The sequence below is a fragment of the Paramisgurnus dabryanus genome, chromosome 3 (assembly GCF_030506205.2).
Source record: "Paramisgurnus dabryanus chromosome 3, PD_genome_1.1, whole genome shotgun sequence".
Classification (NCBI taxonomy): Eukaryota; Metazoa; Chordata; class Actinopteri; order Cypriniformes; family Cobitidae; genus Paramisgurnus; species Paramisgurnus dabryanus.
In genome coordinates, this window is record NC_133339.1 from 40,592,042 (window position 1) to 40,607,290 (window position 15,249).

The 15,249-nt window shown below is 37.6% G+C and overlaps 1 protein-coding gene across 2 annotated transcripts; it reads left to right on the forward strand.

Annotated features, from left to right (window-relative positions):
* The first annotated feature begins 3,052 nt into the window (after positions 1-3,052).
* On the forward strand, positions 3,053-6,343 carry pmp22a (peripheral myelin protein 22a). Of its 2 annotated transcripts, none has more exons than XM_065263285.2 (5): positions 3,053-3,111; positions 4,348-4,437; positions 4,544-4,634; positions 4,872-5,012; positions 5,106-6,343. In XM_065263285.2, the coding sequence occupies exons 1-5, from the start codon at positions 3,088-3,090 to the stop codon at positions 5,258-5,260; spliced, it is 501 nt and encodes a 166-aa protein (XP_065119357.1). In that variant the 5' UTR covers positions 3,053-3,087; the 3' UTR covers positions 5,261-6,343. The 2 variants fall into 2 exon arrangements, with proteins under 2 accessions (XP_065119357.1, XP_065119358.1); XM_065263286.1 differs by lacking the exon at positions 3,053-3,111 and adding an exon at positions 3,422-3,582.
* Positions 6,344-15,249: the final 8,906 nt, after the last annotated feature.

The following is a 15,249-nucleotide window of genomic DNA, read 5'->3' on the forward strand; positions in this document are numbered from 1 at the left end:
CTACTAAACATACTAAAACATTTGAATTTGATTGCATTAGATAACAAAACATCACAATACATCAGTTGCACTTGCAATAAACTATGTAAGACAGTTTCTAAAAAAGTTAACTTCACGAGTCAATTTAGCTAATAATTTTAATACAAAAAAATCACCCACTTCTTTTTTTAATCCCCATTTAACTAAAGCAGTCTCATTAGGCATGCCGTTGCTAAAGCCCCTCCCATGGCCACTAAATAACAGTCCTGTATTACCATAGTTCCCACCCTCAGCGAGTTGTACGCGGTCCGCCATATCTCAATAGTGAGATACTGTATATTACTGTATTCACGGGAATCAGATATATTAATCGCTTACCCCTCGTTCAGACAGTCAGCGATGGTAAGGCTGTGTGTCGCCCGTCTCTTTCAATGAGGCGTTTCTAAATCTGATCGTCATAAACAAATGAGTACCAACCACGCCAGTAACTGACGAGAGAAGGATGACGTGAACTCCACTGCTTTGTTCTCATTGGTAGACGCTCCCGAAATTTGCTCGACATTTGCATAAAGTTAAACTTTTCTTAACTTTCTTGCGTCGCCAATGGTCACTTTCGCTCGTGTTGCCGGAAGTCGCCTGGTTTCCATTAAAATGAATCGCTCTGCTACTGCCGGTCGCTGGCTGTCTGAATGGGGTGTTACTCTCTCTTTTGCAGTAGCTCATTTGCATTTAAAGGTACACACACACGAAAACAGCGCATTTTTGTTCCCACCCAAATAGGGGCATTTTGGACTTGCTATAATAAATGATCGGTGGGATTTTTAAACTAAAACTTTACAGACACATTCTGGACACACCTAAGACTTATATTACATCTTGTAAAAATGGGCATAGCAGGTGGCCTTTATGTTTGGGTGTGGCAAGTTATCATGTCTTTGTAGTTTATCACACTAACTAAGCAGGAAGTAGGCTTTAAACCAGATAGTGCCCATAATTTTTTTTATACAACCACTGTATTAAATTTAAAACTTAACAATCATCAGTAAAACATTTGCTTGATAAGCATGACTGTGCTATCTTAAAAAAAAAAAAAAAAAAACATTTCGTTTGATTTTATGGCAGACCGTAATCAGCTATCATGTTTCTATTTCACGAGTTCGCACTTACATATATTCAGATTAGGGATGCTAAACAATTAATCGCGATTAATCGTTAGCAGAATAAAAGTTTTTGTTTATATCATATATATGTGTGAACTGTGTATAATAAATTTGTATAAATAAATGTACACACATGCATGTATATGTTTTAGAAACGTTTACATGTGTATATACATTTGTATATTTATGTATAATTTATATTATCTATAAATATAAATACTTAATATATAAAAAAGAAATTCTTAAAATTATACATGAATGTGTTCATATTTATATATATACATATTTATTATACACAGTTTACACATATATGTGATGTAAACAAAAACTTTTATTCTGCTAACGATTAATCACGATTGATTGTTTAGCATCCCTAATTCAGATTTAGCAAAGGTTTTCCAAATTTGAAATTTAGCCCAAATCCATAGAGCTTTTCCATTCCAAACTGGGACATGAAATAGAAAGAAGGTGTTGAGGTGGTGGAGGGATGCTTGAAAATTGTCCAGGAACAGAGGTAAGCTGGCTCTATACATAGGATTTGCAAGCTAGTTGAAGTGATTATTTGAATGTGTTCCTTAAGCCCTTTTCACACAGACATTCCGGAAAATACACAGAAAATGCATCCTGGAATTTTCTGGGATCGTTAGAAGTCGTATTTGTTGACCGCATACGCCATTCAGTTAAAAACATAAGACATACAATCGCAGTTTCATTCTTACCTTAAAATGTAATGGTTGCTTTTCTGAAATAATAATAATCCTTTGCGTATGTGGTCGACAAATACGACTTCCGGAAGATGCACCCGAAATCATGGCCAGAACGCGTCCGTGAAGAATGGCACCCTAGTTTTCCTCCTGAACTTTGTTATAAAACATTATTTACTGACAGTTGAATTTGCAAGAAATCCAGCAAGAAAATACATTACTGTAATCAAAGTCAAAAATTAACCTCATCTTATACATTGTTTTTCTTTGTTTATTATTACATATTTTGCTCAATGTCCTTCAGTTTCCTCTAAATTACCATTAGAGTATTCATTTAAATTCATGACATAGGTTATCGGTTTGTGTTTGATAAAAAATTATGAAAATATGATTGGTCATTAGTTGCTTTCTACTGATCCTGGCACAACCATATGTTGCAGTTGTCAGAATTCATTAGCTTATAATTTCCCTCCTTTCTCTTTAATAATATGGCTAAAAATTTGGTTGGACACAATATAGTAATTACTACAATACTGCAAAATAACTTGTTTCTGGCCAAACGAAAACATTGCTGTGTACCAAGCAAGTAGGCCTACAGGCACAGAGTGCACCCTTAATGTCAGACTGTGGATCGAATAGACTTTAAGAAATTCAAGGATGTGTATTTATGGCCCTCCTTATGACCTGCATCAGACTTGAAGATCAGGGCAAACATATCGCCCAACTACTGCTAACCAGCAACTTCGACCTCTAATTCATCAAATTCACAGAACGCTGAGCTCTAAAGCGGAGCTCCTCCGCCAACCCACAACCACTCTGTCCAAAACTCCAACCCAAAGAAAAACAGGGCTGGCACTGGGAACGCCTCCCTCACTGTATTTACAAACACAGCTGCTGCCATTGAGACTGCTCATGAGGGTGTGGCAGAAAAGAGACGCTTGTAGTTACACTGACTGACTACTACAGCAAAATAGTTTTTTAAAACTTTAGTGAGGAGAAACGGAGTTCCAATTATTGGAAAGTTTAAAGCTTGTTTTGTATTGCAATATGTTTTTGGGATGGGGTGGGGGGTCTGTGCACTCCAGATGCATTTAAACAGAAACATGGCATACCGGGCATACCGTGGGGCTGTTGGGAGGGGCTTATGGGGCTACACACACACACGCACGCACGCACGCACGCACGCATATGACACCTCACGAGGCTCACTCTCTGTGCCACTAAAATAGCAGCAGTGTGTTAAAATGGAGGACATAGCTGACCTTGCTGTAAGTGTGCAAAATAGAAAACGAGCATATAGAAAAAGAGCATGGTGTGAATTCATGCATGATTATTTCATTTGATATAAATATCAAAAGGAATGAGATGGTAACTTTTCTGTATTCCCATAAAAAGTTGCTTTAAAGTCTCAAAACTTTTTGATGAGGTTTTAAACGCTTGAATAATAAATGCATCTGACATATTATATTAAGACTGCAACCCTTTTGTAGTGAGAAGTCAGGCATGGGAGGGGATAGACAGAGAAAAGTGTGACGCAGTGACGCTTCAGGGCGGTGTTCTCACGTTTCTGAAAAAAGAAAGAAACGCAAATACTGCTGTGGTACTACATCTGGAATTCACAGACTCGTGCGCTTTTGAATCTATAGTGGGATCATAGCAAACGCACGCCAGTGTTTTCTTCCTGCGCGCTCTCTCTCTCTCTCTCTCTCTTTATTGAAGGATTTCTCTTTCTTTTACCTGTAAGTTGGATCACCATGGAAGTTTTGTTTCTACTTACATTTTTGATGGATATTACAGTACGCCATTTCAGGAGATTCCCGTCCTCGCTTGGGTTCACGATTATGTGGAGAAATCGTCGTCTCGTTGCAAGCCGTTACTTTTTTCCACAACTTTGGTGTTTTATGCAAAGAGTTGTTATTATAAATGTATTACTTTTAATTACGTCCTGTTTGTTCTGATATAGATGTAAAAAGCAAAAGTTTTCATACTTAACGTTAGTTGTGCGCAATAACGGATCTGGATGACAACAAACGCGCGTAGCGTTGTTTTCGTAATCAGAAAACTGCCTCAAACGTCATAACACACAGTTATTGCACCTATTATATTTTGTTTCCGTATCGTGTTTTTTATTTTCTTTGCTAAAGCTTAACGTTAAGCAAGATCGTTAAACTTTTGAGAGAGGACGAAAAAGGCGGCACCGCCAAAAAAAGTGACGTGACTGAACGCACGAGAGGATATTTATCTTTTTTTTCTGAGAAAAACACAAACCTCTCTTCAATCATTTCTGTTCGTTTTTGGATAATTTTAAATGTAGTATTTCCACATACCAACTTTGTGTTTAATTAAAAAAGTCCGCGTTTTGTGCTGCATATGATGAGTTTGAGCGCAGCGCGACCTTCTGGTCAGATGAGGAACTGCACGAGCAAATTATCCATTGTGATGCTGCGTAGTTACGTGTGATGGGGAGGAGGAGCTTTGATAACTTTCTCTTTCTGTCCTGTCAGGCGGACCCCAAAATGCTGGCCATCCTGTTATCAACGCTAGTCTTGCATCTGACAGATTTGATTATTCTCTTCGTTGCCACGTGTGCTAATGTAAGTATCGCCTCGAGCTTATATGCTACATAGTCTGTGGTTCATGCTGTAGCTCTTGGGTTTATATTGTGTGTGATCATGTGGGTGTGTCTGAATAAACAAACAGGCGTGGAGAGCAAATGGATCTAGAAGTTTTGACCTCTGGTATCACTGCGAACTAACCAATGGAAATCAGTGCGAAGGGACAAATGATGCAGGTGAGCCGAGTGAAGCTTTTGTGAAATGTAATTGTAATGACATTTTATTTTATAGCATGCATTGTTTAAAAGGTTTGTATAAAAGTAAACCAATTCAGGGCCATATGGTGCATATCCAAAGTTACGGGAACAATACAAAAAAATACAAACAAAGTCAAAACAATAACAGTTCAGTGACCCAGCAAATCTGTTTATTGTATTAAGTTTTCTTGTCTTTGTTTCTCAACAATCTGTAAGATTGGCTGCAAGCGGTACAAGCGCTCATGGTCCTAGCCACCATCTTCTGCTTGACCTCCTTCATCATCTTCCTCTGCCAGCTCTTCACCCTTGTAAAGGGAGGACGCTTCTTCTTCACAGCTGTCTTCCAGATCCTTGCCAGTAAGTATCTCATTTCCCGGTCTGTCAGATCCCATTTGGGATGGAGTCTGCATGTACTTACACTCTTTCTTTCTTTCTCTCTCTCTCTCTTAGGCCTGTTTGTGATGAGCGGTGCCATCATCTACACAGTGATGAGCGAGAAAAAAGATGATGAGACTTGGGGATACGCCTTTGTTCTGGCCTGGCTGGCCTTCCCTCTTACGCTCATCAGTGGCTTCATTTACATCGTCCTGAGGAAGAAAGAATGAAAATGTACCCTTCAGAGATTTTTCTGGAACTGAACACTACTCAGCCTATAGACTTTATAGCTGTCTCCTCCAGGCCTGAGTATTTAGACCTAATGTGATCAAAGAAAGTGACAATTCATGAAGATTCAATACAGCCAAGACATTGTTTGCGTGACACAGATCTGTGTCTTTGGTTGGTGAGCCTATTTATATATCAGTTTTCCATAGCTTTTTTGTAAATAGTAATGCAATGGCATTTCAATGAAGGCCCTGATATTTCAAAGATTTTACTGGAGGAGGAGAGATATAAGAAAAGTATAAATCTTTTTTTTATATAGTGTGTTTTAACCCTTTTCAAATATATTGTTTTTTTTTTAATGTAATAAAGTGTGTATTCTTAAACACTGCAAAAAATGACTTTCTTACTTAGTATTTTTGTCTTGTTTTCAACAGAAATATCAAAAAATACTTAAATTAAGATGTTTTTTCTTGATGAGCAACACGACCTAAGTAAATAAGTCTAGTTTTAAGACAAATAATATACAATTTAAGTGAAATTGTCCTTAAAACAAGCAAAATTATCTGCCAACGTTGTGAGAAAAAAACTGTGAAATAAGATTTCTTTTTTCTTAAACACTTAATTCAAGTAAAATTTTCTCACCCCATTGGCAGATATTTTTGCTTGTTTTAAGCATAAATTCACTTAAATTGTAAATTTTTTGTCTAAAAACTAATATTATTTTCTTAGGTCATTTTGCTCATCAAGAAAATGCATCTTGATTTAAGAATTTTTAGATATTTCTACTGAAAACAAGACAAAAATACTAAGTAAGAAAGTCATTTTTTGCAGTGAAGGGATCTTGTTGATGTTGACTTGAAGTTGCTTTTAATAGCCATATGAAGCATATCCATTAAAGTTTGTGTTCGAAATTTTCGGAAATGGTGCTATGTATTTACCATTGCTGAACTTTATAGTTAGATGTGCCTATAGACTCGTTTTGTACAAAATATTTTACAATGTGTATTTTACATGTGATTATATCACTTTATGAGACGTCTTTTTGTATTTTTTTGTTTTAAGAAAAAATAAAACATCTAATTTTTTCCTTGTCTCAATTTTAAATACTTTATATAGGAATACCTTACCAATAATGGGATGCATCGTTGTAACACAGTCTCACCCCATTTCGTCAATATTTGACGACACTTGACCATTCGTCATATGTTGACGTGAAGGGTATACCTTTCGCGTCATTTTTTGACGAACTGGGGACTTCAATACTATTACGTCCGTTGCATTCTCTTTCCTATTTTATTACCATTTGCGCGTCGGTTTAGGGTTAGATTACGCAAAATTAAACAGTGTACGCGAAATTAAACAGTGTACGCGAAATTAAACAGGGCTGCGTTCAGCCCCGACAAAACGTTGCACAACGTTTATTAAACAGAAACGGTGATGCATTGAACACCCTGTTGTGATGACGCAAGAGTTGCAACTACGGTAGCTGAGAGGCCATTCTTTGTGTTCTTTTTTAAATGTTTCTAAAGCCTGATGAAATCGTTATAAATGTGTGTTTAATACTGTAAAATACCCTCGATGTTACAGTCACTGACCTTGCTGTCCAAAATGAAAGACAACATTCCAACTTGAACCCATTGAGAGAGCTGTCTCTTTACTATCGCGTGGTTTTATACATCTTGCCGCTGATTGGGCTGACATTTCTGACACACCCACCAAACAAGAGAAAACGCTTCTAAAACCTGTTGCATTCCGTTGCACACCGTTTCCAGGAAACATGTCGTTCAACCCGGAAACCGTAGCAAAACGTTGCGCACCGGTGTGAGATTGAACATGCCCCAGTTGTCACCTGGCGTTGGGGTTAGAAACAGTTGTCACCTGGCGTTGGGGTTAGAGTTAGGTTTGGGTAGGGATGTCATTATGTAAATCTAACCCTAAACCGACGCGCAAATGGTAATAAAATAGGAAAGAGAATGCAACGGACGTAATAGTATTGAAGTCCCCAGTTCGTCAAAAAATGACGCGAAAGGTATACCCTTCACGTCAACATATGACGAATGGTCAAGTGTCGTCAAATATTGACGAAATGTAGAAACTTTTCATCTTTTGAAATATAAGTTTTTCTTTGGTATCACGACAGAATAGAGTAAACCACTCCCAAAAGGAAACACAGCGGGTGAGGTCATTTTTACAGGCTTACTTGCAGTTAAAAAGAAAAACAGATGTGACATAGAAATGATTTTTCATGCTGTACCTATGAGCCATCTTCAAAGTATACCATTGAGGGTCAGTTAAGAAATTAAAACAAGAAAATGTAGCTTTAATTGAAGGTTGAAAGTAAAATTACAGCGATATTTTGGTCAGACAAAACAACAACAACAAGGTGTTTTTTTTAACCTGTTGAATACAGAATATTAAATTAAAAACATTTCTAAGATACTTGAATAGAAAATAATAGTTTATAACATTATTGTGGGTCAATGATTTTGTAATCAATGCAAGAATGAATTTTATTAAAAGACTAAAACTATTTACAATGATGTGCAGTGATTTTAACAATTTTTAATGATGGTGGCCTACTCTTACAACGAAGTGGGGGTGAGGTCAAAAAATACTGTTTTACAGGACTCTGTCCTCTGAGCTAATGAAAATGCATCAATGAAAACGGATTATCCAATATTTCCAAGACTTGCTGGCCTGTTAATGATTAGTGCATGAAACACCACACCCTTCAGTTTTCAGCTGTTGTATTTATTTCGCCGCTAGATGGAGCCAGATACTCGTTTGAAAGCTCCACTGTTGTCCTTACGTTGAATTACAAATTAAAAGATATTGTTAATGTCATAAATCCTGAACTCAGACAGCAAATATTCTCATCAGATATACTGTAATGAAAATTATTTATTAGTTTATTTTCGTCTTACCAAGCTTATTGTATTTAGTCATACAAAAATGTAGCCGGGTCAATGACGTGATGTTATTGTGTCCGTATGGATAAATTAAACGGTTAAGGGTTAAAATGTCAAATAAGTTTACAGATTACTTGCATACATTCTCTTTTTTGAAGACCAAGTCTAACATTTATTTTTATTTCATTTTGAAAAAATATTTGTACAATGTGGTGTAACCAGGCTGTGTCAATTGGTGTACCTAGTATTTTTTTATTAAAATATAAATATATTCATAAGAAAATGTGGAATAAAATATAATCATCTAATTTAGTTTAATATGATATGATTTTTTACACACATTTTTACATAATTTGTCAAATTTTTTTTTTAAAACAGAGCTTTTTTCAGCATATGTCAAGACAAATATTAAAAAAACGCATTTAGAAATAACTAATACAATTATATTTTAAAATGATTTTTTTTTTGATGATTACGCTTACATGCCATCAAGTTGGATAAAATATTTAATATTTCTCATTCTTTGGCACAATTGGCGGTTACATCATTTGATATTTTCAGGTCCATTCAGTCTTAACTTTCATAAAAATGGTGCAAATGTAATTTTTTTTGCATCAAATTAACATAAATACACAGTGCATTGAAATAAACCTGATGCATGCTTTTAAAACAAGTTAAAATATATATATATTTCTCATCTTGCCAAACTGTTTTTGTCACTGACCCAGCCACTTTTTGAATGTGACATTAGTCATACATTAGACAGTATAATCTTTCAGAATTGTTATTATTGTCAGAATTAATTTATTTTGCTGCTAAATCTAGCAATGCTGACATCGCGGGCAGGCATAAAATCTGTTTCCGCCCGCGCAGGACTTTTACAATGCGTCTCATGCAATATCTAGTCCTCGTCGCAAGGTTGTAGTATGTTTTCACTAAATACGACAATAAATACGTCAAGTCCGACCAAGCGTTTGATATTTTGAGTTTTCAACTCGGAGGTGTTTTTAGTTCACAGCAACGGTTTAAAATGTGTGTCACTTTCAACCGGTCGGTGTGCTTCCACTAAACTCTGGACACTAATGAAACGTAGATGGACCACAATATATATCTTTTATCTTGGTGCTGAAACATTGTAATCCAAATCTATGGAGGAGATTGTATTTAAATAAATCGCGGAAATTTGCATGGTACGTTTCTTGTAATAGACTACAGTGAAAGTCATGTCAGAACGTCCTCTGCAGGCATCGTTCTAAAAATCATGGTTACCATGGGTCCGATGCCCATTCCAACTAAAGTCTGATGCCCATTCTGACTAAAACAGTAAATGTTTATAATTTAATTTGAAAGTACTATCAAAATTCTACCTTCTGCAAAAATTTCATGAAAATATCTGATAAAATGAGAAAGTTATCAGCAAAAACATGTAAATAAGCAGCATTTTGGTCACACACATTCCATAGACATCCATATATAACTTTTTCCTCTGATTTCTAATATTAAAAATATCATAACTTTCTCAATCCTCAACGGATTTTTACAATCCTGGTATCTTTGTAAATGGGAATGTCTGCTCTGTCTAGTCATGTGATAGATTTTGAGCTTTGGGGTTTTTGAAAATGTTGTCATCATACCTACTAAATCAACATCATAGTCCTGCTGGCATATATGAAGCTGCTTGTTTATTTCTTTTGATCTATTTGATTATAAATATTCTATTATAGGCTGTAATGTGAACCCAAGCAATGGCAAAATGCAAATTGCAATCAAATAGACATGAAAATGTACAAATATGGTAGATATATTACAGAACATTTTACTTTCCAATTCCCACTTAATTGTTTAAATGCAAACAATGACCTGTTCCTATTATTAATGTTCAAATATAGTACTTCAAATAAATTTCATAATATCACATCAAGCATCCACTATATCACCTCACATACACCGATGTGAATCAATACTTTCCAAGACCATCATTTGTTTAACAATACATTTGTGTATTCAAGCATGGCTGCTCAACAAAACACAAAACATGTCCTATCAGATGTGCTAAGGCTAAGCACACTGAAAACATATTGGCAATGTCAGGAAAACTCTGGGGACCCATAATGGTCTCACAGCTCCATTTCAAACGTGGTTAACCTTAGAGGTTATTTATCACCCAGTGGGTCATGGGTGTTGAACACTATTTACTACAGGACATGGAGATGTGCATCATCTGGGAATCAGCAGGGTGTATTTGAAGGGTTAAAACTGAAGATGACACTGGCTATGTTTGAAACAGCTGATAAGAAAAATGGTTTTAGTATTTATCCTTAATATGCACTTTATGTTGTGCACAGTATATATTTTTTTCTGTATACATAAAATATTTGGGATTTTTACAATACAGTATATGCAGTATAGATCAAAGCACACTGCATTTGTTGACTTTTGTATCCCACAATGTATTGCACAAACCTTAACCTTACATTTACAGTAATAACACTAAAAGAAAACTTATGTGACTCATTTAATTTTGGTATAATTGTTTCATTCACTGGGTTAATAAAAGTTGGCATTACTGTATGGTTATGTTTTACAAACAGACATTTTTGGTATTCATTTAGCACAAAAATAAAAGATGACCACCATTATATAGGATAAGAAATGCTCAGGTATATACGCCATTATTAAAAGGAGTTAAAAGACTATAAGCTTTTCGGATTTCATAACAATTTAAAACAAGACGTAAAACAAAAACTATTGGTATAAGCATAATCAAATATCGGTATCAAGACGTTTTATATCAATGCATCCCTACATGGGACCATGAAGTTTGGTGCCACACAAAGTCCATTATTAAGGTAAAAAGGATCCTAATTTGCTGCCTTTAAGCTTTCCTCACTCTCTTATTGATTATAAAGGCAATACGAGCATCTCAGTGTTAACAACTTAAAGTCGCATGCACTTTTCATCATGTTCTAGCAAACATCTTGACACGGCACTGAAGAAGAACAAGGACCTCTGAAGGACCCAGTGTGCTCTTTCTTCTCCTGTGACCCTCTTCTTTGATCCACAACAGCTGAAGGAAACGTGAAAAGAGCAACTCCGGTTACCCGGGGACCCTCCCCACGCCGCCCCTTATTCAGTTTATCGCCTTTTCATCCTAGGCACCCATCTTCTGGAACAAAAGCAGTGCATTTAGATCTTAGCAAATGATATAGAAAACTGGGAAACGGAGTTTATTCAACCCGGATTTCATCACGCCCATAAATCTCAGACATATCAAAGCTTGGCCCCTCCTAGACTTTTTTGTCTTGCTAATACACATTAGGGTGAGGCTGGCTGGTTGCTTTGACCGCCGCTGCAATGAGAGTCAAGGATACAGAAGCAGGCGACTCATTTGACCTCTGACCCCGGCACTTAAACCACCATTGGTTTGAGAAGAGAAACTCTGAATCTCACCGATCCAAGTTCCAGCCTACGGGGAGCACTGAGATACGTAAATCTTTGAATGCAGGTGGAGAAAATGTCCAGCAAATCAGATCTCATAGCTTCTCTCAGCGAGGACCGGAATGCATTTCATTGAGAGCGTGGAGGCTTTTCAGAGGCACTAAATAACCCATCCTGCAGATCCTCACATCCTTTTCTTCTCCGTGACCCTTTCGCCTTCCGATTCAGTTCATAAGTTAAGGAGAGCTGAAAGGGGACAAAGCATTCCTCTGCAGTAAGCTAAACTGGGTGATCTGGGGAATGTTTCTTGCAGCCGTGGTCTTTAGCTCTGACTTTCAAAAGCTTTTTTGTTCTTGAAAGTCCTTGAAAGTACTGGAAACACATTAACTGGTGTTTCTGAGCCACAGCTATCAGAATTAACACTTATAGGATAAATAAATAAAACACTGTTTGGATCATTCCTGAAATGGGGTGGCAAATGAGAGGCAGAAATTGTAAAAATGCATGCTTGTAGTCTTTTAATAAAATGCATGGTTATGCATTTAAAATTTGTTTAATATGCTATATCCATTAAAATTGAAGCTTAATAACATTTTTTATTTTAAAATTAATAAAAAAACACTGGTGAAACATCTACTTCCAGCTTCAAATATTTTACTTCAAATATTCCTGTTACCAATATTTGAAGTAAAAAGACACCACAGACAATAACACCACAGACAAATTAGCCTAAATAAAGTATTTTCTAAAAATGGAGGCTGCCATCATGATGATTTCAAGATCAGTAGACATTTAGGAAAAAGTTAATAGGTATGTATTTATCAAAATTTTGATTAAAATATTTAAAATGTGCAAGTTATAAACATGACACCACAGACACTAAAGTGTGACACATCAAATTGTCAAAAAAGTAGCTAACTAAAAAAAAAATGCACTGACCATGCACCATTTAGATCAACCAGCACCTGTAATGACTTTAAACACAGGAAGTATTCAAAATCGATTGTTGTAACACCACAGACATGAATTTGGGGACACTATTTTTTCTTAAATTTTACAAAATAAATATATTTTAAAACAATTTAATAAAATTGTACATTAAATAAACTATTCACAATAAAACCACTTCATTTGTGTTAAAATTTTTATATTGTCGCAATTACAATCCATGATACCTCTTTGAGGTATGGTGGCAAAACATGCATATTTTGTTACAAAGGCAATAAAAATAAATAAAATGTAATTGTTAATAGTGCACAAATTGTGTTTATCCTACAGAATACAAACATGGAAACATTTGGGCCCGGTTCCCCAAAACGTTCTTATCGCTAAGTAGTTCTTAACCTATTCCTTAACCTCTCTCTTAACTCTATGGCATGATTCCCAAAACGTTCGTACGCTAAGTATATCTTCTGTAAGTCACAGTTTCGTAAGGTTGGTCTGGACCATTCGTAAGCTCTCTCTTAGCGTTGTTTGAGCGCAAAACGCTATCGTCACAGTCTTTAGAAATCAGCGCAGCGCAGTACAAGTCAAACTATGGTATGCTGACAATGATTTTATGTTATGGACATTTTTAAGACTTGTAATAAAATATGTTTGCAATGGATACAGGACTATTTATGCAGTTGACTTCATTTGGTATCAGAACTAATGAATCAAAGACGGCGCCGGTGTTTGTTCCTCATTGAAGTCTGTTCCCTCTATGTTTATAGCGTTTTCATCACGTTACATTTATAATTTATTTAGAAAGATTAAAGATTTCAATTGGTTATACTAAAAAGCAATAATATCATGTATTCTATTATACAATTTATTAAATATTTCATATGTGACAGTTTTATGTCTTTTAACATAGCCTGTCTTTTTCTTTTCTTTTTTTCTCTACTGTTTGTTTTAAAACTGTTATGTTTCCAAACATAATAAATATATATTATACATATGTCACAAGCCAGGGGCTGGCTGCTACTGGTTAAGCCACGCCCCTTCTAAATTCCCACCTCGAGGAGGTCCCCAAAACCAACCCAATGACCAAACAACAACGAGGAACAGGTAAGTATAAAAACAATATTCTTTATTTGTTTAAATATTTAAAAGATTCGGGGGATTGGGGAAAGGGAAATTTAAAACTAATGTCTGAATCTGTCCTCCAAGGGGCCACGAGCAAGGGAGTGACCGGGGGGTGAAAGTTGCGTCGGGGAACGGGCTCCTGCCTCTGGTTCCCTCTGCCCGTGGCGCGCTCCTCTTCCTTCCTGGAGGCAGAATAAAATCACAATGAATATGGGTATGTACTGTTTCCCGTCCGTGTACCTGCGTGTAGTTCGCGGCACTCCGCCGTCTTCCCACGCAGCTCCTTGGTTGTCGACTCACTCTCCTTTCCTGTTCCTCTTTCTCTCCACAGGCTACCGCTGGGACCCGAAGACACAGTGGATCGTTCTCCCGAGAGTCTCCTCACCTCTCCACCGACTACCGCTGCTGGGTAAGTATGAATTTTCCTCCTCGCCTCGTTACTTTGGTGCTCACACTTGTACTCTCTCTTCTCCCACAGATGACAGCTCGTCGCTGATTACAGCTTCTGGTACGTATGGTTCTCCTTCACAACGGGTCTCCTTGGAGCTCACACTGGTTCTCTCTCTCTTCCTCCACAGACAACAGCTGGGACACAAAGGCACAGTGAATCGTTCTCAGTTAGTTCTCTCACCTCTTCGCTGATTACAGCTTCTGGTACGTATGGTTCTCCTTCACAACGGGTCTCCTTGGAGCTCACGCTGGTTCTCTCTCTCTTCCTCCACAGGCAACAGCTGGAACACAAAGGCACAGTGAATCGTTCTCAGTTAGTCCTCTCACCTCTTCGCTGATTACAGCTTCTGGTACGTATGGTTCTCCTTCACAACGGGTCACCTTGGAGCTCACACTGGTTCTCTCTCTCTTCCTCCACAGACAACAGCTGGGACACAAAGGCACAGTGAATCGTTCTCAGTTAGTTCTCTCACCTCTTCGCTGATTACAGCTTCTGGTACGTATGGTTCTCCTTCACAACGGGTCTCCTTGGAGCTCACGCTGGTTCTCTCGCTCTTCCTCCACAGACAACAGCTGGGACACAAAGGCACAGTGAATCGTTCTCAGTTAGTTCTCTCACCTCTTCGCTGATTACAGCTTCTGGTACGTATGGTTCTCCTTCACAACGGGTCTCCTTGGAGCTCACGCTGGTTCTCTCTCTCTTCCTCCACAGACAACAGCTGGGACACAAAGGCACAGTGAATCGTTCTCAGTTAGTTCTCTCACCTCTTCGCTGATTACAGCTTCTGGTACGTATGGTTCTCCTTCACAACGGGTCTCCTTGGAGCTCACACTGGTTCTCTCTCTCTTCCTCCACGGACGACAGCTTTCTTCCCTATTGATGGACAGACTGAACAGGTTATGCTCGACTTCTCGGGGTGGCGGACTTACGATCACGGCTAGGCGTACTGCATCGACCGACAGTGGTTTCCAAGATAGCGCCGGGGACCAAACCCTCTCGGCTGACTCGTTGGTTCCCCAGAGGGGCGGGAGTGTCACGCCGTCACACCGGGTCGAGCGCGGCCCTTTCCTCGACACCCGTTGGCAATCGAACACCAGACCGGGGCGCCCCTTTGTAGAGACCTCGG